Source organism: Arctopsyche grandis, chromosome 11 (assembly GCF_051622035.1).
Source record: "Arctopsyche grandis isolate Sample6627 chromosome 11, ASM5162203v2, whole genome shotgun sequence".
Classification (NCBI taxonomy): Eukaryota; Metazoa; Arthropoda; class Insecta; order Trichoptera; family Hydropsychidae; genus Arctopsyche; species Arctopsyche grandis.
The window spans coordinates 12,775,021-12,796,845 of record NC_135365.1 but is presented as its reverse complement, the minus strand read 5'-3'; the positions used below and the strand labels follow the sequence as shown (position 1 = coordinate 12,796,845).

At 35.1% G+C, this 21,825-nt stretch overlaps 3 protein-coding genes across 3 annotated transcripts; 1 reads left to right on the top strand and 2 right to left on the bottom strand.

Moving 5' to 3' along the window:
* Positions 1 to 1,559: 1,559 nt before the first annotated feature.
* On the top strand, positions 1,560 to 2,996 carry kairos. The gene is made up of 3 exons (XM_077441448.1): positions 1,560 to 2,560; positions 2,651 to 2,768; positions 2,829 to 2,996. Exons 1-3 carry the CDS (start codon positions 1,560 to 1,562, stop codon positions 2,994 to 2,996), a joined length of 1,287 nt encoding a protein of 428 aa, XP_077297574.1.
* Positions 2,997 to 9,760: 6,764 nt separating this feature from the next.
* Positions 9,761 to 21,189, bottom strand: LOC143918985 (peptidyl-prolyl cis-trans isomerase-like). Its single transcript, XM_077441130.1, has 3 exons — positions 21,076 to 21,189; positions 12,034 to 12,219; positions 9,761 to 10,505 (listed from the first exon to the last, which is right to left on the bottom strand). The coding sequence occupies exons 1-3, from the start codon at positions 21,154 to 21,156 to the stop codon at positions 10,080 to 10,082; spliced, it is 693 nt and encodes a 230-aa protein (XP_077297256.1). The 5' UTR covers positions 21,157 to 21,189; the 3' UTR covers positions 9,761 to 10,079.
* On the bottom strand, positions 15,966 to 19,596 carry LOC143919042 (uncharacterized). Its single transcript, XM_077441222.1, has 2 exons — positions 18,178 to 19,596; positions 15,966 to 16,468 (listed from the first exon to the last, which is right to left on the bottom strand). Exons 1-2 carry the CDS (start codon positions 18,514 to 18,516, stop codon positions 16,049 to 16,051), a joined length of 759 nt encoding a protein of 252 aa, XP_077297348.1. The 5' UTR covers positions 18,517 to 19,596; the 3' UTR covers positions 15,966 to 16,048.
* Positions 21,190 to 21,825: the final 636 nt, after the last annotated feature.

The following is a 21,825-nucleotide window of genomic DNA, read 5'->3' as shown; positions in this document are numbered from 1 at the left end:
AACATTGCATAAATTATACATATTTATGCGTGAAAGACTTTCAATGAACACTAAGCTACGCTAAGGAATGTTTAGGTACATCGTCAAATAAGACGCATTTCTGAAATATTTCCCTTAGAGATTTTGGTAGGCACCTACAAAACCTCGTTAAAAATTTAATGAAAAGCGCTCGCTATCTCTTGTCTTTACAACGACGAAATTAATACTTGTATAAAATTAAAATTAACCGCGATATCATCGTGCAGTATAAAAATAACCAAATAGATATACAGCTCGTTGCTCTCCCGCTAATCTGATCATATCTGCATCACAACCACAAGTCTGTATCGTCAAGCGAATCGTAAATATGGAGTGGAGCTATAAAAAAATATACTCATGCACAATATTATAATTCCAATTTGCAAAATGGGATATCTAAATGGGTCCGTTATGAGGGTCTGATCAAATTTCTTTGATTTCCAGTGAGTAATTGCTCGCAAACTCAAAAGACAAGTCGGTGAAATTTCAGTTTCCGAATGAACGAATACTTTTTGGTTAGCGTTTTCTTTTCTTTTGTCGACATGAAAGAATATTGAGAATATGTATTTGATTGGATCAACCCGAAGTACAATTTCACTAAAAGTCTCATACATTTGTCTACGTTTCATTTCTAGAAAATTTTTCTCGATTTATGAGGAATCCATTTCACGATTGAAATTAAAAATGCAGATACAATCGTAAAAACGGTCACGTGTACTATATAATAATTGTACTCGGAAATACGGCTTCTTCTGGAATACGAAAATAATTGGTTTTAGTAAAGGACAAAGTTTAATAAGCGAGAAGGTACGATGCAACGTTATAAGGTTTATTCATACTATCCAACACTGCAAGGCAACAGCCCGGCATAGCATTGCACGGAAAAGACTACTTATATTCATACTATACAGCAGCGCACACTCAGACAAGTTTTGGCAGAGTGCAAGGCAAAATCGACTTACATATACATACATTACAGAGCGCGACAATACGGAGCAATATTTCTTACGTCGTAGCGTATGAATGTGTCCATATAGAATATATTGAAGAATATTTTTCGTACTGCTGTTTGCGTTCACTTGCCAATCTGTGCTGTGCCAGTATGAATAGACCTATGTATGTATACTCGTACCATTACTCTTGATGCATTTAATCATTAATAAGTTCAAAGCATCATAAGAATATACTTACCTGCGTATGTACATACATATATTGAAGCATAACGTTTCGAAACATTGGTTCGCTACAATTCGAGTAAAAAATAATCTAATCAATCCTTGCTCTAGTCAAGTAATGCTTTCGAGAAAAAAATCTAAATTTTACACAAAAGCCTTAAAATTTAATTCCAAATATATATGTATAATGTTTATATGTACAGTTTATGTATATGATAGTCGAGATAAAATTTGTAAACCAATTTCATACTTCATTAGACGCTGTTCTTCGATTTCCATCTCATTAGATAAAGAGGCGTAGTAGAAAAAAGAATCTGCAATTCTGCAAGTTTGAATAATCATTTTTTTGTTTCAATTCCAGACAATATGAGGAGAGCATCGTTGACACCGATGATGGGCCTAGGAGGACAGGAGCCGCTCATCGTCGTTGAAGAATCTGGCTGTCTGGAAGAGGAAGAGTCTCGTACACACTCATCCTCGCCACGTCAAAGTTTAGATATTGAATCTCCCCAGAATCCTTATCTACTATCGCCTTGGCGAGATCCTAGAGAGACAAGGAAGCACTCCTTGCCGACTCCAGCGTGCACTTCCGGTATAACAGCCAGCCAAGTGCGAAGACTCTCAGAGCGCGGAGGCGAAGGATCTGGACCTTCTCCAAGGGAGGCAGCTTTCCTCGCAACTTTGAGCACAGCTCCGGCACCCCAGCCTGGAGGACGTAGACACTCGGTTGTCACAATATGCAAAGTTCCACCAGCCATGTTCGGTCGCAACCGTCGCGAATCCGTTGCTGCTTTCTCAGACCGTCGAGGAAGCACCCACAATCTCCAACTGGACATCATGGACGACATCGTCACGGCAAGGAAAGTTCGCATGAAACTGTGGAACACGTCGAACGAGCGCGTCTGCGAAGTGCAAACCCTCGACGAAGCAGAAGGTGCCAGCCGTCCTCCACAACGTTACACCAGAGGTGGTCGACGATATTCTGACTTCACGTGTGGTGGAACACTTCCAGTGATTCCATCGGGCCGCAGACGTGCTTCGGAACAGCCACCAAACGTTCCCAGAGCTCGTCCTCTTCAAGGGATCGTCTGTTCCAACACGGATTTGATTTCAATTCTATCAAATCTCACATCTTCAGCCACTGAAATAGACCGTTGCGATGATCAACCGTCAAAAGGAAATGCTCAAGATAGTACGTCTCTAGAAAGCAAACGCAACAAGTTGAAAAGCAGCAGATCGAACAGCTTTGACGTCTCTGTGCTCCACGGAGTGTCCCAATTCAAGAATGAAACCAACGACAAAACAGTCAGCCCATCCAGTTGGTTCATAAAAAGGCATCAAACTTTAGCTCTGAAGAAGGCAGAGTCTGAAGACGCCGCCGCTGCAAAACCAAACATAACATTTCCACATCCACGATCTGCTATGAAATCAGGCAAAACATCCCCACCAAAACCTGTAGAAAAATCCAAAGTCATCTGGGACAAACCGACCGGATCTGTGGTGGATCCTCAGGTGCTGGGTAGCGCCATTGAAGTCTTTCTCCGGCAAACTGGAAACAATGATACACCGCCTACTGTCCTACAACCGGCTACACCGGCTAATAACAAAGGTGCTATACCCAAAACAACCATTAAGTCTCCACCAATGCCCACCAGCAAGAGCAAATCACCCACACCCGGTGGACCAACAAAAGGGCAATCCAGTCCCAATTCCTGGTACGCTGGAAAATCTGAAGAAGATGATACAACTGAAACCTGCGACACTTCATTGTGCTCAACACTGAAAGACCTATTTGTAAAATAAACACACAAGTATAAACATATTGTACAACAATATAACAATTATTTAATGATGTTTCCTTTTAAATTTACTTTGATATATATACATATGTAGGTATTATTCATGATTGTTAAATTACTATCGGTGAGATTAATGGTAAATGTATTTGAGACTGGATATTCTAATATCATGTGTGCGTATGTTTGTATATATTTAAACATCTGAAACAACTTCAAAATTGACAAGGGCAAATTAATATATACATTATTATCAGCATTAAAATTTTGATTAATAAATTAAGAAGCAATTATAAATAGATATCACTTATTTTTAAACAATAAAAGCTTATCATAACCCTTTGGTCATTTCAATTATTGTAGTAACAATAAATTAATTGTATGAAAAGTACTATAAGTGCAGCATAATTTACTTTAAAATAACAAATCTCTATGTGAATGTTTAATCACACATTTGTATTTACACAAATTCAATACATATACATAAGTTATTAATAAATCGATATTTGTAATGTCAAATTTACCCAAGATATTTAATGCATGCATCTTTTCTTACTATTTATAATTTAAGTGATACTTTTTCAGTACAATAAATGGAAACTAAAATAATCTTAGTCGTCTTATTTTATATCTATTATATTATAACATGAACTTGATTGCCAACTCACTATTTATAAATAGAAATATTAATTTCTTATTGTACATACATAGTGTTTTCTAAATGTACATAAATATACATACATATATACAAAATATGAAAACTATTATAGTATTAAATCCAATATTTTGTAAAATTTAATGAAAACTTATATTTCATTGTTATCTATACACATATTTATATTGGTCCACGACTCTTCTCATTTATATTTTGTTTAGAATGAAGTATGAAATTGATTCTACCAATGTTATACAAATATCAAATCATTTATATTATATAAAAATATTTATTTTTTTTATATTCCCAACAATATAAATTTTGTAACCATATATTTTTATAAATGTATAATATTACCTTGTAAGATATGATTCAATTATTTTTTCTTTATTGTTTATCATATAAGAATATCCAATGCATACATATATCCATATGTATATATATGTATGAAATATACATAAAATTGTACATATATAATATTTTCAATGTGTTACATTCCAAAACATTATATAATATATTCATACTACATATATGTATGTATAACTGAGATTGAAAAACTAATCATAAGATATTTGTTTAATTAATGTTACATTTAATGTTGTATGTATTTTACTAAAATTCAAAGAATTTGCGTATCCAAATTTCCATGTGTGCAACTTTCAATACATCAAAGCACATAAAATATTATTAAATTATGAAAAGTATGTTTCCATGTATCATTTATTTAAATAAATAATCATATTATTATATATTTTTATAAAATATCTCTAAAAAAAATTCAATTTTGCAACTTTGCAACTTTCAACTGTAAAATCAATTTAATATGTGTATTATTGGTGTGTAGGTTTTATCAAAAACATCTAAATGTTTAAAATTACTAAGAAATATATTCATATTAAATACATTCTGTTAATGTACGAGTACGAATGTTAGAAAATAATGTCTTACCTTATATTATATAAACATATATTGAAAAAATCTATTCTATGTTACATTATAAACTATCAATTAATACTTTGCGATAGATATTATTATAACATATTTACTTACATTAGAAAAAATAATTCACAACTTATGTGTAGGTTTGAAGATGAACGAATGTGACTGATTACATTATAAATGCCTTATGATTAAAAATCAAATGTTTGTCACAGTTTAATTCACCGCTTCTTTTTTTCACATATAATATGTATCAAATATTATATTTGCTATTTATTGTAAATAATATTTTATTGTTTTTATTCCCTATATTGTGTGTGTCGCATTGTTCTCTTTATGATACAAAAAAATTGTGGGAGCTTATACGCTTAAATTGTTGAATTAAGAGAACTACTTAGTAAGTGGATTATTACAAAATTTATTTTTATCGATGTAACCAACCCCTGTTTATGGAGACAAAACCATGTCTTTGTAACCAATTGTTTGACAAAACAATAAATTTTGAATAAAATGTAATATTGATGTTAAATGACATTTGATTGAAATATACACCTTTCCAATTACCCTATATTATCGTTTTTCAAATTCAAATTTAAAAAATCAGAAAACAAACGAATAAATACTATTAACATAATTTTTAGCTAAAAAACCATTCGGTGTTGAAATTTTCAACAGGAATCGTCGTCTCTAAATTTCAGATTAAAATTATCAGCAAAATGTCAAAGTAAGTACGAATACTACATACAAATTTTAAATTCACATACCAGTTACTGTAACGTTTGCAATTTCCACACAGTTATCGCCGCGGCCAAACCTGCCATGACGGAATTGTTTGCTACAAATATGAAGACAACGGTAGTCTGGTGAGATACCAATAATAATAGCATTTTTAAATCTTATAAGCATTACACGATGCAAAATTTAGCTCACCACCGACGTGCAAAAACAAGTTCACAGCAGACATTTGTATTTCAACAGTTAACCGAGCTTCCTCTATCCGCTTACAAACGTAACGGTCTACAGGACAACATCTTCTCAGACACCGGCGCCATTAGATACATCAGCCAGTGCAGGTTTAAAGACTGTCAGAAGCAGAAGTCGCGTCTAAAAAGAAATAAAAAATAAAAAAAAGCCCCGAAGAGTCTACTGAGAATTTGTATACCAAATTAGATGCGAAACCAACATTTTAAAAATTGTATATATATATGAAACTATAAATAAAAAACATTTGATATGCTATGATATGTGATATTAAAAATTGAATTAATTAATGTAAATAAAAGGTGAAAGGTGAAAGAGTATGATTCGTACCCGCCGCCATTTTGAGGCGTCCTTGATAACGGCGCGATCGCTTTTACCGACGCTCGTTGCGTATAAAGTGTGGTAGATGGCGCTCTTTTCGCTCGAAAGAACATCGCCGCTCGAACAGCGCTGGAAATTTCCACCAGACTTCCCCCCTGGCCCCTCACCCTCCTCCCGTTCCCTCACCCTCTCCCCACCCAAACTCTAAGTCACACACTCACACACACACACGCGCGAACCGAACATTCTCTACCGCAACTCACACACACGCAAATCTAACACCTACCTGCGCTCCTTCACGTATTAGCTCGCCAGAATCGTACTCGGCGCAAATGTATTAATTCAATTATTAATTAAGTTCAAATATAGAATTGTCGAGACTTTTTCTTCGTCTCTAATATTGGAAAAGTCGAATTACTAATATCAAATTGAATTGCAAATTTTTTGTGATTTTTTTTAACACATTTGCATAATTGCATCATTCAATATTGTAAACGTGACCCATCGTAAATTCTCAACTGTTCAAAAAATAATAATTTAACCCTACAATGCGCGCTGATTCATATGTATATGAATCAACCGTTTTTTTTTCTTAATATTTCTGTATAGCAAGTATTATTTGACAACTTGCAGCATGTTGATTAAGGTGACCATTTTTTTCCAAAAACATATCTCTAAATACTTCAATTATTTAACCCTTACAGACCTAGTGTACATTGCAATGTACGGTAATTTGAATGTTTTTTTGTGGTCTAGTTTACGTATTATTATATTTGGGACCTTTTGTACATCGTGGTGTACATCTTATTCATTTAGTTAGCATTTACAGTGCTACCATCAAACGTAAGAGAACTCAGTTAAATGACAATTTGTCAACGATGTTACGGTCCGAGCGCACGGATCCCGGTATGTCAGATTTGTTTTCGCTGTTTTGTTGCAAATAAATCAATTTTTTTGCATTATTTTGACATGATATCTATGTTTTATTTATTATTACTATATCTTTTTCATCTCAAGATTTTTATAATCTGCTTAAAATTTTTGGTAAGATAATTTGCACATTTATACAGACCATTTTTAAATTACAATGTAAGTGCTGTATTTTCCCAATAAATGGTCTGAAAAAATATATATATGTATATTTTTCTCATCTGTGTTATCCCACTTAATAGAATTTTATAAAAAATATTTTTTTCATCCAAAGATAAAAATTCAGGTCTGAAAGGATTAAAACGAAGATTAAAGAATCATAGACGCACATTTATGGAAAAATGAATTCATTTTCTTGAATGCTCTTATAAAATTCTACACAAGATTGGTTAAAATTGGGTTCTACACAAGATTGGTTGAAAAAAAGGTAATTGGATTATTAGTTACATTGCGGTGGTCACAAAGACAATTTTTGCCATGAAAATCGCGAATACGTAATATTAGGCACTCAAGTTCTCATTTGTATGATGGACTTTTCGGCTGCCAGATGTTCCGTTATAGAGATTTTAGTGACTTTTGGACGAGTGCTTTGTGACCAATAATCACTGAACCCAGAAAAAGTGATTAGCAAACATTTTAAGGTTTCAAAATTCAATTTAGTTTAATCACTGGACTATATATTGTTCATCAAAGTAAGAAACTACATTTGACTAATTTGTCAATATTTTTGTAGAAGACATTTTTGCCGAAGAATTTGTATATTATTAGATAAAAAAATTCTAATTCATTAAAGAGCGTACTGGTTTTATCTCACGACTTAAAAGAACAAAACCTTTACGTTAATCCATATTTATATCAATAATACGATAATACGATTTATGACGTTAGTTGTTACAATGAAATAAGCGTTGTTTTACCGTAAATTTTTGCAGATAAGTAAAGTAAACTTTCGGCGTCGAGTGCAACACAAACAATACACAGTTCGATCCAATTTTAAATTCAATAAATTGTTATTTATAATCAAGGTAGGTGATCAGAAATTTAACAAATCGTATTGTATATAATAATTCTCTATTGTATACGTGCGTGCGTGCATGCCCGCGTGCGTATTAATATTCGCTAACACCCTCCATCTCTCTTTCTCCCCTTGGAATCGTATATCGTGGAAAGAGACGCGGCATATCACTTCGTTCACATGATTGGCTGACAAAAAAAGTTTTTTTATTTCAAAAAAACTAAATTTTAAATTATTAATTCCATTCATCCGAATTGCGATATTTATCAGAGTGCACAATTATGTGCACACAGGTCACTAGTATATATAATTGTCTATTACGTGCTTGTCGAGTGTGTATGAATGTAGTCAACATGCTCCGTCTCTCTTTCTCTCCTTGGAATCGTATATCGTGGAAAGAGATGAGGCATAGTATGAGAATTGCACATGCGCGATGTGATGCGATGTACTCACTCACCACGCTCCGCCTTTATTTCTCCCCTTGGAATCGTGGAATGAGACGTGGCATATAATATTTAAAATTTAATATTTCTTTTTTATAAAAAAATGGTATTTTTAATTTATTCTTTTGTTAATTTTGGCCGATCAAATGGAGTGCGCAAGTACGTACACACAGGCTACTAGTGAAATATAAAGAAATAAAGTTTAAATATGTGTGATTTATCAAATTTCAGTTTTTTAATAAAAAATACTATGTGAAATTGAGAAATGATGTTTTTAACTATTCCTACCTTGCTTCTGTGCCTATTCCACACAAATTTAATTTATTATTTTCATTAAAAAAAAAATCATACATTTTATGGTTAAAATTAATAAAAAAAATTCGTAATTCAAAATTCACTTCCGACAACTTTTTATTTATCAACTTAAGGTTATCTTTAGTGAGCTATTTTCGGAAATAAAATACAAATCAAAATTTTGCACTTGATATGTTATCTACGAATCATATTAAAAAAAATTAAATCAAATTCAACGATCGACAATTCGTCGTGTTTAAAATGAGTAATTCAATATCAAATAAATATGATTTTGAACCTTTCTGATTTATCTTTATATTCCCATGTTCGACAAACTTATATGCGTTTTATCGCCATGTATTATTTACACAGCACCAATATCTCCTAATGTAATAATGTTGAAAAAAGGTAATCGATATCATAAATAAACCATCAACGCCGAAATAACTGGTCGTACCTTTACACCAATGTACACACTTTCACACTTTCAGTTTGAATAACGCAAATTTACAAATCGATACGTTTACCACGCGTTAAATTGACTCATTATTTTATCGGCCGTAAAACATTTTTTTTTGGTATACAAAATCAATTTGAATTACATTTTTCAAAAATGCTAAGTGATGACTGATGAGTCATCAGTGATGACCTGCCAAACTAACACTTCTAATAGAGTCGTTATACATTTTCTATTATATAATTAGATTCAAATTGTAGTGCGGCCCTGGTATCAACAGTGAAACCCTCCATTCATTTTCCACCGGTTCCCAAGCAAGAATAACAAGCACCTGCCATCATCAAATATTAATTATTTCAGCTAAAGACGTTTCCAAACAAATGAAGCAGTGGTAAATCCAACAGGTAATCACGTGACGATCTGCTATATAAATTTAGACTTTTGCATGTTTTTAACATAAAAAACCGCATTGTAAGATCATTGACTTATGTTACTGAAATACATTTCCGAGCAGCTGAATCGTAATGTATAGAATGAAAATTTGTATTTACGAAAACTGTGAAAATTAATATCCCTTCGAATTTTTATTTAAATTTTAAGCACGTAGCCAAGGTCGATTGACCTTATACAGACCTCATCGTCGATTCAAATTAATTCACCCACGGCACCATAACATGACCTGTAAGTGAATTTCAAAAGGGGGAGTGTGTGTAAAAAATTAGAAAGACGATCAAAATTCCGATAATTATCTTTTTTTTTATTATTACAGGAAATAGTATACAGTGAAAAATAAGTGTATCATGTTCCTTACACAATAAGAATTATCAGATTCATTTGAAACAGACTTTGCCACAGTACCACCCAAGTACTACTACGTTCGAATGGAATGACTCTTGTTCGGCACTGCTGAACTATACAATGGTCTTTTTTATCTTTAGTAAAAATCAAGCGCATTTAGAAAACAATAATAAAAATTGTAATATATTATTTTATATTAAAAAAAAAACACAAAGGTAGTTTTGATGACTGGTTTAAAAAATGATGTTAGAATTAGATTACAGTTGTCCACAGTCCGAGATGGCGAGCTTCTTGGTGGTCTTGCCCGAGTCGGTGCCAAAAGATTCCATCTTGCGAACGATGTCCATGCCTTCGACAACTTCACCAAAGACGACGTGTTTCTTGTCGAGCCACGTGGTCTTGTTGGTGGTGATGAAGAATTGAGATCCATTGGAGTCGGCTCCAGCGTTGGCCATTGACATGACTCCGGGTCCGGTGTGCTTCAGGGTGAAGTTCTCGTCGGCGAACTTCTCGCCGTAGATGGACTTGCCCCCGGTGCCATTGTGGTTGGTGAAGTCGCCACCTTGGCACATGAAGTTGGGGATCACACGGTGGAAGGTGGAGCCCTTGTATCCGAAGCCCTTCTCGCCGGTGCAAAGAGCGCGGAAGTTCTCCGCAGTCTTCGGCACAACGTCATTTCTCAACTGAAAATCAAAACGAAAAAAAAATCAGTCACATAACTCCAAACAATTAGGACACATTCGTGGGTTAACCGCATCGGTGATGTACAGATAATAATGACTCACAGATTACAAAGTATGGACAGTATAAAATTACAACAGATAGTGGGAGTCGGTTAAACTTGTTTGCACGACTATTCCAATACAACTCTAAATGACCTACACTCAGCGATAGCGCACTAAAAGCATTAGAATAATTACAATTCTATATTTGTGCAATTTATATGTATGCAAGTGTATAGGATTATTAAATACAATCGATTCAAATTCTATTCAAATTATTATACGCGTATGATGTATAAACATAACGATGACTCATATGCTAAAATTGAACACTACTGCTTTTTTTCATTTTTCTTAGAGATTACCTTAGCCAAATAGTTTTTTTTTTTAATTTTGGTGAACATTTGGATTAACATTTTTTTTTAAATTTAGATAAGACTAGATATATTCGATTTAAAAAAAAATTCGGTGTAACATCTTTTACAAATTGATCTATGATTTGTTGTTCCTATTGTTACTTTTATTGAATCTTCATCATAGTGGAGTAGGTAGAATAAAACATCTAGAACGTGAGTAGTTCATGTCTAAATATAGACATGGATACAATGGATATTAAAAAAAATGTCTAAAATTTGATAAATCTTGATGCGATTCCTCCTACTTTTAGGAAATGCCCAATATTTCTCATGAAGGAACGGTTGATTTAAGGTTATGGACATTCAAAATGGCACCCGTGCACATTTAATGTATCTATGGACAATATAAAAACTTGTTAGGAACAAAAAAAAAACAAATGAATTCAACAATTAAAATAATCGCTGAGGTCATAGCGATTTATCGCGCGAGCATGCATTGCCGGAAGATAACGAACTATCACGAGAGCATGGCGACAACTCCCGAGACGAAAGGAACGGCTCGTCTTTACGTAGTATTGGAGAATCCGGCGAGCGAAAACCGCCAGTTTGCGATAAATTACCAACGAACGAATAAGAAAGAGACAGATGCTAGAAAAAAACGTGCATACAACATTACATAAGCGAAATGCAAAAAAAAAAACCACCTCCAAGGGTGACGGGTGATGAGTAAGGTCAAGAACCAGAGAGCGCGCTCGATCGATCCAGCAATTAAAATTCCCGAAAGAAATCGGGGGCAGGGAAGAGTGCGAGGGAAATAGTGGCTTGGGGCGCTGTGCACAAGGGCGATAATCGCGAGCGTGACTGGCGACTTTTGAAAACAGCGTGATTGGCAGCCTGCAGACGCCGGCCGGCCGGCACGTGGTCCAGCGCAGGAACTACCAAACGAAACAAGACGAGACCGAATCTTCACGATTACTTCCGAAAGAGGCGACTTAATTTCCGAGTGCGCGGTGTGCAGAAGCGTGGTCTAGTGCTAGCCGGCACGGCACGATGCTGACCGGAAGCGCGCGCGATCCACTCGGCGCGGCAACGACTAAAAAGCAGACGAAAGGGAAAAGGAAAAGCGAACAAACCTCCATGATGATGCGTCCCAGGGGAGCTCCATCAGCCACGACGTCGAAGAAGACTCGGTGAAGACCCATGGCTTTGGCTTTGGCGTTGACGACTGACGACAGACAGAACCTTCTGACTCCGAGGACCACCGCCGACTGCACCAAAGAACGCCCGCTTACCAACATGGCTGCTCCCCGCAACCGCACCTACACACACATTCACATTAATGTTCGCTGGCGCTCGTGTGCGCGCGCGCGCGTGTGTGTGTGTGTGAGCAGAGGCTCGCGCATGCGCCCCTCTCGCCCGAGGCCGCGCGTACACACATGCGCGACACGACAGCGACGGTGCGAACCGCCATTGCAAAAAAAATCGCCGGTTCCAGAAACCGGTGGACCGACGCAAGTATGCGGTGGGCGCGGTCCGGAACGACCCCTACGCTTTTCGTCTATCCGCAGATTCGATTGATAGACGATGCGATTTCGATCGCATCTGGGATTTCGCAACGAATTGCGAAAGCTTTTCAATCTTCATACAATGATACAAAATTTTCTAAAAAAAAACGCCTATACCATAGGCCAGTGATGGCGAACCTACGACCTGTGGGTCAGACACTGACCCAAGAAGGCTTAACGGGTGAAAATTAAAAAAAAAAAACTAATAACTAGAGCCCGGAATCTGAGGAGGCTGTTTATTGTTCAAAGATTGTAAATGCATTGTTAAGAGGGCTGGACAGCAGCGCCTTGTCCATACAAACGTACTATACTTCTCCCTACCTCAATTATGGCACTAGAGAAATTATTTTTTAATATGCTATGGACATCCACCATTGGGGTGCATCTATCGTTTTATTTTTTTGATTAATTATTTTTTATAGGAGCTAGGAGCCGCCAAACATCTATAAAATCGCCTCTTTTTTACACCCACGAAAAGAGTTTAGCGTGGCTATTTAACGGTCGATTTAAAAAAAATTACGCCAATAGATGCACAGAAAATATCTTTCTCATACCGATGATGAAATTTTTTTAAAAATTGATCCAGTTTTGGAGGAGAAAATAGTAGAATACGAAACCTCGATTTTGTCAATTTAAAACACGTTTTATCTGGTCGTAGCACAACTGTCGCATTCACTCAATATATATATTGATATATATTGTCGCATTCACTCAATATATACATACACTCAATATATATATCGAAGAAAGGAACGGTAACAAAATTAAGGTTTCTGGTGTACAGCCCTCTTAAAGGTTTCCCGAACCTTTTTTACAAAGGATTTACAACAATTGAACAACAGGCTACACGTTTCCGGCCCCTTCAGATTCCGACCTCTACTAATAACATTGAAACACTGGTCTTGACATTTTTAAAGAATTTAATAATATGTACATTTAAAGAAATGGATTTCAACATACAGAAAATCGTTCCTGTAACAACAGACGGTGCTCCCAAAATGGTGGGAGAAAATATTGTTTTTTTTTCAGCAGCTTAAGCAAACTATTGCTAATAGTTTGTTTAAGCTGTTAGACATTCTCTAATTGAATTAAATTGTATAACACAGTGGCTCCCAACCTGTGGTACGCGTACCACTTAATGGTACTCGATTGACGGTTGGTGGTACGCAAAAAAATATCGGTAATGGCGGACGTGCAGGAATGAATTATTTAAAATCATAAAAATAGACATATTTTTTATATAATTAATAAACATTATCTTAATTAATCATAGTCGACATCAATATGTACAGTCGATGATCGTAAAACCGGCTATCGATACCGGTTTCCTCTGATCCGGGATGGATTTTGGAGTGCATTTTTAAATTTACCGCGTTAGCGCTCCAATATATGTATATACTTTTCACATTTAAATTAATTATTCACAACAGATTTCAATTTGTATATATATTTTATACATATATATTTTAAATCTTTCCATTTTTTTAATCATATATTATATATAAGATGTCAGACCGCACTATGCGACCGCGACCTGCCGCGGCGCGACACGACACGGCAAAGTTGATACAAAAGGCAACTCTGTCGCACGGTGTCGCATGACGCATAGTGCGTTGTCTTCATACAATTTCATACAAACAATATGTGTCGCGTCGCGGTCGCATAGTGCCTTAAAAGACATTTAAAAGGGGAACGAAAAACATTTCTATGCGACATCATTTATTTCGAATAACACGCCTGTTTACGGTCCCAATCAATCGGTGCGTCTCATAATCATATAAGAATAAAAATTAATTAATATTTTTCAAGCACGGATAATCCGCAAACCGGATAATCGAGAGTTTACTGTATGTATAATATTTTATAAAACGACGAAATGTAAATACAAAATGAACTTCTAAATTTATTTCGTAACGTGACATTTTTTTTAATGAAATAAAATTTGACTGCATAGTTATTGGAAGATTATTGCAATTCATTAAAATGATTTTAAAAATTGTTGTGAGCCGTAATTTTCGTCATGTTAAGATGGCGTTGTATAAAAATTATAAACTCGTTAGACCGAAGTCTGCAGCTACATAACTATTTACTACCTGAGAACTCATTAGGATTTATAAAACCGACAAATGTTTCCGCACTCAAAAGCAAAAATCCTCAATATTTAACGATTCATTTCGAAGTTATTTAATTTCCTCAAATATTATTGACTGTAAAAAAACTTTTAACCATCGAATAAAAGACAAAGATTCTTCTTTTATTTAAAACAGGGCTGTCAAATCGATTCAAAATTTACCGACTCCGATTCCAACTTGAACGACTTTAGTATAATCTTGCCAACATATAAAATTGTTAGTAATAAAAATAGCGATTTTCAAAACATAAAAAATTAAATATAAAGAAAAAAAAATCACTAAAAATCAGGGACCCGAACCGGAACTCGAAAAAACCGTTATTTTTGCCGGAACAAAAACCGAAATCAAGCCGATATTTTTTTCGGTTCGGTTCGTTTGTATCAAAAGTGCTCAATTCAAACAAATGTGAACGGAAAAGCAAGAGTAAATACACCCATACCTGTAAAAATTAAATTCTAGAATAAAACCAGTGTCGGTTTTAGGGGGAGGGCTAGGTCGGGCGGCGCCCGAGGGCACCAAATAAGTTAGGGCGCCGAACGATGCGCCAAATGCGCTTTAAAATTTAAAATTAGAGCGCCAAAAGCCATTCAAAATTTTAGATTAGAGCGCCAAAGGCAAAAGTTCTTTCTAAGGGTGTTTAGAAAAAAATTCCCGAGGGCGCCATCGTGTTTAAGGCCGGCACTGAATAAAACTACTAGGTTATTTCTAAACTGTTGTCGCACTTTTGTTCCTAAAAGCAGGGCCCGATGCAAAGTTGGTAAATAAAGTCAATTTAAGTATGATTAAAAAAAATGTATTCTGTCTCAATTTTAGCTACATCGGAATCCGCCCTCTATTCCGCAGTGCACCAGCGGCAAGCTGCACACGCTAGGAAATATTCTCCTTTGACATTTTAATTACGTATATAGTAGATTTAATTACGTATATAGTAACGTAACAGAGTGGCCTTATTTTTTACAACATTTTCAATACTTTTTTTTCAGTGTAACTATGGTAAAGCAGTTGACCGAATTAGTAGGTGAACCTTCTGGAGAATTTAAAAAGTTTACTCGAGTGTCTGTATTGGATTTTGAGTACTTATTAAATAAGGTTTCACCAATGATTACTAAATAAGTTACGAGATTACGAAAAGCCATCCCGGATAGAATGCGCCTCGCCATTACGTTGCGATTTTTGGCTACTGGAGACAGCTTCGAAAGTCTTCACTTTTTATTCAAAATTTCACCTCAACTGATATCGGAGATTATAGCAGAAGTGTGCCAGGCTTTGAATCGAGTACTGAAGGAGGAAATTAAGGTAATTAAACAAAATAGTTCTAAACCCCAAATGTTCTAAAATAGTTCTAAAACTAAATAAAAACACTAAAATGATCTTATTGTTCAAATTTATTTAAAAAATTACAAAAATAAAAATTAAAAGATTATTATTAGAGGTAGTTTCTGGATAATTATTTATTGGTTATTAGAGGTAGTTTCTGGATAAGAATAGGTGAGATTTGGTGATGGAGACGGTGATGGATCACATGTAGTAGACGGCGAAAAATATGTAGGAGTTTGTGTTCTATTTAGTTGGTCATAACGCATAAACATGTTATAAATTTCACACATAATCTTCGTTCTCTCATCCTCGGGTAATTTTCGCAACTTTTTAGCTACGATTTTACCGTGTAGGTCACATTCATCATCTTCCGGGAATTTTCTAGTGCTCAAAGTTGTTTTGAGTGTACTAAGAGCATCCATAACCACTTCTCCAGCATTCAAAAGCTCAGGGGGGTCTTTGTGGCGACGAATTGATCGTGACATTGTATTTTGGCAGTCTACACTCCGGCTCGAATTCCCCTCCTCTTCATTGTCATTCACTGATGATTCTTCCTGAAAATAAAAATAATCTAATTATATAATTATTTTCTTTACAGATGCCGACGATTTGCAAATAAATTTCCTCGAGCTATCGGTTCAATTGATGGAAAACACATCGTTATAGAATGTCCAGTTGACTAGGGATCGAAAATATATTAATTACAAGAAAACATACAGCATAGTATTGTTAGCTTTAGTTGACAGCAATTATAATTTTATCTTTGCAGACATAGGATGCCAGGTGGAATTAGCGATGGCCGAGTATTTAGGAATAATTTACAATGGAAAAAAATTTGCCTTAATGCATTAAATTTACCTACACCACACCCTTTGCCCGGTTCAAACAAAGATGTACCCTATATTTTTTTGGGAGACGGTGCTTTTGCATTTTGCCACATACATATATTCACAGAAAAATGTTATATTAATTAGAAGTGGTCATATTGTTTTCATGTGACGATTGTCTACAGACAATCCTAAATAACGTAAGCATCGGTCGTATTTGATGCTTGGTGCTCGACGTATCTCCCATAAAAACTTCTCTGTTTGTTTATATTACTCGCAAGATGGGCAAGCATCGGTAAAAATTGCACAATGCATTCAAAAACACACAATAAACAACATGGGATACATTTTTATAAGTAAATTGATCCGATTGTATTCCGTGCGTTGTAGCGTATTTATAGAGACGTACCGCGTAATATTGACAACAATTACATACACTGTTCGACACGAAAAATGTTTCAGAGACGAGATATGACTTTTCTTATAGATCTATGCCCAGTGAACACGAATCTGGTAATAAAAAGTGTTGATTGGCTCGAGATTCGGAGATATATGTGTTTTTTAAATCGCGCGATTTTTCTATATCTTGGTGTTGTTCGGTCGATTTCTCAAAATCTGTTAATTTTATATTCAAAATGAATATTGGAATCTACAGTCGGGTATTTTATCTTTCATTTGTAGTACTTTAGCTTTCAAATCTCTCTAAGTAGTCGTCCAGTTCAAATCAAAAGTCAAAATTACGTATTTTCACTTGGGATTTTTCCCCACTGTTAATACTATATTATATAGAGTATTTTCTATTGAAACATGTTTATTAGGATAGTGTTCTGGTGTGGTGAATTTTAAACCGGTAAAATTGCGAGCAAAAAGCTCGTACTAGTGTTTACTCGTATTTACACGAATCTGAATTGAATTAATAGGGATAATATATTAAATTACCTTTATATGAGAATTAAATAAAATTCCACTTAGAAAAATCATATTTCGACTATTCTTGTGGATCGACCGAACAACACCAAGATATAGAAAAATCGCGCGATTTAAAAAACAACATATATCTCCGAATCTCGAGCCAATCAACACTTTTTATTACCAGATTCGTGTTCACTGGGCATTGATCTATAATAAAAGTCATATCTCGTCTCTGAAACATTTTAAAAGTCGTCATTTGTCGAACAGTGTTATTTATTCGTAAGGGCCCTTCTATTATTATTACATTTCTCTGGCCTTGAACCATTTACACTTATGACGAGAACAACACACTTATAGCACCTGGTTCGTGGAGAAACGAAACTGAAATTACTTGTGCTGTTCGTAATATGACACACATACCACGACGATAAGCTCTGAATGTCAGTGAAATAAGAGACGAGTTCACGGCATATTTAGTAGATTAAAGTATAATAATATAAATAATAACAAATAAATATACTTACATAATTTATCGTTTCTTTGCACTTTCCGCCTTCCCCAAGAAATGAGTCCATCACATCGTAAGCAAACCATATAGGTTTATAGACCTCACTCGAGCCTGCACTATTGTGGATGGAATCTTTCACTTTTTTTTTATAACTTCTATAGCTGGACATAAGCGACTCCTTTTTCTTCTTGCATTCAGCCGATGGAATGCACAAAATCTCGCTAACTCGCATCCAAGCATCATGGACCATATTTTTATTTTTATGGTCCTTATGTGTGTACTGCCATAGTATCGGCTCTGCTTGAAAACATTCAAGCAGCGAAAGCTCCCGATTTCTACTCCACGAAACGCTCATTCGAAATTCGTTTCAGACACACAACCACTCGTCACTGCGTCTCGCGCGCTAATGCGAAAGCACCCAGAGTGTGGATGCCTTCGCGGTCGCGTTCGCGAACCCCAGCGCGAACCAAAATACCGACAAAAAACGGGGAACGCCGCGAACGCGTGAAACGCACACTCACACGCACGGTGTTCGCGGCCGTTTACGGCGCGAGTGTAGAGCCCGCTTTACAATACAAGCAGATTTATATTATAATTTTATACTTATGTACAGAGAAATTTTATATTAACCCTTTGACTGCTACAACAACGATAAATCGTTGTTTTGAAATCGGCGAAGATTGCTACGACGATCGTTGTTGACGTCATTAATTGTCGTATTTCATTACTTTCTTTGCCAGCGCATCAGTGGCACGAAACATTTTTTTTATATACGTATTTATATTTATTTTTCAATCAAGCTTTATAAATATTTATCAATTTTTTAAAAGCTCTTCAATTTCGGGTTCATCATCAAAGTAAATTTCGGGTTCGTTGTCAAAGTCATATAAGGAGTTATTACTTGGGAATTGATTATTGTCGATAAATTCATTTTCAGAATCAGTAGAGCTGCTGATTTGTCGAGTTCCTCGGCGAGGAGCAATTATTTCGCTTTCGTCACTTTCACTGTCCGATATCATTTTGCAGAGTTAAAATAAATGGCAAAAAACAATAGAAATCCGCTTTCAATTATATAGGTCACGAGACGTCACGAATTCGTGCAATCAATCAAATGCAACTGAAATGCATACAAAATGTTTATGATACATGTTGAAAAATTATTTGATTATTAGAAACTTCGCATCCTTGTGTGTCTCGCTCACACATACACAATTAAAACCAAGAAAGAAAGAGAGAAAGACCGCTACCTGTTTCAAATGTATCGCATGTTTTAACAACGACAAATACATCGATGTCTAAAAATAGATTATTGAAAAAAATAATGCGTCGGAAACAATCGTCAAAACTTATTTAGTGTATATATGTAGGTATCTCTTTCGCACGCACGCATGTAAAAGCAAGACAGAAAGAGAGAGCGCGAGTCCACAACTGCTTCTTAAAAATGTATATAAAGTATTAAAAAAATTACGCGCGTTCGGCGAAGCAAGTATGTAAAAAAATATATTATATTTATTTTTTTATAAAGTAATTACAAATGTTAGCATTTTTCGCTTGGACATTGAAAAACCTCGTAGCAGCCAAAGGGTTAATAAAAGTGGATTTAAGGTCTGACCGAGCGATCCGACAAATCACAACAGTGTGCGACAATATTAGGTAAACCGCACTTGAACAACAGCGATGCGACACTTTGCAGTAAATTATGTCAATCATTCATTCGATATCTCGGAGCAAAATGGACGAAACGGACGCTATTATAGTATCTTTGATGTGCGAGGAAGAAGAACAATCGAGAAAACCCAAAAGATTATGGCTACATGCTATTTCAAAGTCACGATATGAAGAAGGAGAATAATTGTCGCAAGGCAACCCCCCCCCCCCCCCTCAACGACACCTTGCGTCAAAGTTGGTCGAACAGTCAACTTTGACGCAAGGTGTCGTTCTACGTCATGCGACTGTCGCGCAGTGCGTTATGTCTCATACAATTTCATACAAACAATATTTGATCGCGTACTGTTGTGAAGTGTCGGATCGTTCGGTTGTCGCATAGTGCGAGTCAGACCTTTAGGCGTCATATTGTTGTCAAGTCACGATTGTTCACAGTCAATCCTAAATAATTTTAGCATCAGTCGTATTTGATGCTTGGTGCTCGACGTACATATGTTCGATAAAAACTTCTCTGCTTGTTTATATTACTCGCAAGATGGGCAAGCATCGGTAAAAATTGCACAATGCATTCAAAAACACACATTTTTATAAGTAAATTGATCCGATTGTATTCCGTGCGTAGCGTATTTATAGAGCCGTACTGCCAGTGGTGTCACCCTAATGGTTTCCATGGGTTTCCGGAAACCCGTTATTTAATCTAAAAAGTCATATAATTTTTGTTAAAAATTATGCAAATCTTGAAAATTCAGTGAACTTTCGTATAATAGTGCCTTGGACGTAAAATGTATGCATATACATATGTATATATATTTTCAAAATAATTTTATTTAAAATAATTTGGAAACCCGATGTTCCAAAATTGGGGTGACAACACTGCGTACCGCGTAATACTGAAAATATTTATTTATTCGTAATATTACATTTCTCTGCCTATGTATGTATATATAAATGAGTAAATATTGATTATGAATTAATGTTAATAACAAACTGCCTTTAAGAATAAAATTACTCTACTTGCCTATTGTAACTTTTTTAAACTAAGAAAAAATATGTAATTATAGAAACTTTCTAATGAACCAAAAATAATTATTTAACTAAATCTGAACTTATGTAATGTATGGGTACGAAAAATAATCATTATTTTATTAATTTTGATAATTTCAAAATCTCAACAGATTACTTAAAAGGAGCTTAATATTCCAAATGAATCAAAGTCTTAAATTATTTACTAAAACGCATGCATACTTACGAAATTCTGACTAGACAGGAGATTACTAAATAGGTTATAAATGCTGTCAACCGGTCGTGATGCCCGTGAACTTTCAGCCATAACCTGCAATACGACAGCCTTCTGAAATTTTATTGAAGTGAATATTAAATTCCCATAAATTCAATTCGGTTCATTCCAATTTATTGAAATCTAAAATATTTACGATTGATTTATTCATAAATTTTAGCCCCAAATCCAATCAAGCTATTTTTTAACTTGACTATTTACTATTTGTGAAAATTTATAAACGTAAATAGCGTTTCTAAAACAAGGCAAGTAATGATTAAATCAATTTTTATAATACTAAATTAAAAATTACTATTGATAACAACATTAAATGTTATCAATAAATTTTATCACTATTTTATAATAGCTAAACGGTAAACGGACTACTAGTCATATGTGAACTAGTCACAGGACAACCGGTCGCTCTAGATCGGTCACACGTGATCACCCTTCACACTAAAACTGGTCACAAGAAAACTGGTCACACCCTAAAATCGGTCAACCAGTTTTCTCGTGAACGATTTTAGGGTGTGACCAGTTTTCTTGTGATCAGTTTTAGGGTGTGACCAGTTTTCTCGTGACCAGTTTTAGTGTGACGGGTGATCACGTGTGACCGATCTAGAGCGACCAGTTGTCCTGTGACCGGTTCAGATTTGTCTAGTAATCACCGAACCGAATTGAAATGGTTGACATTACAAATAATTATTGAAATGGTTGGATATT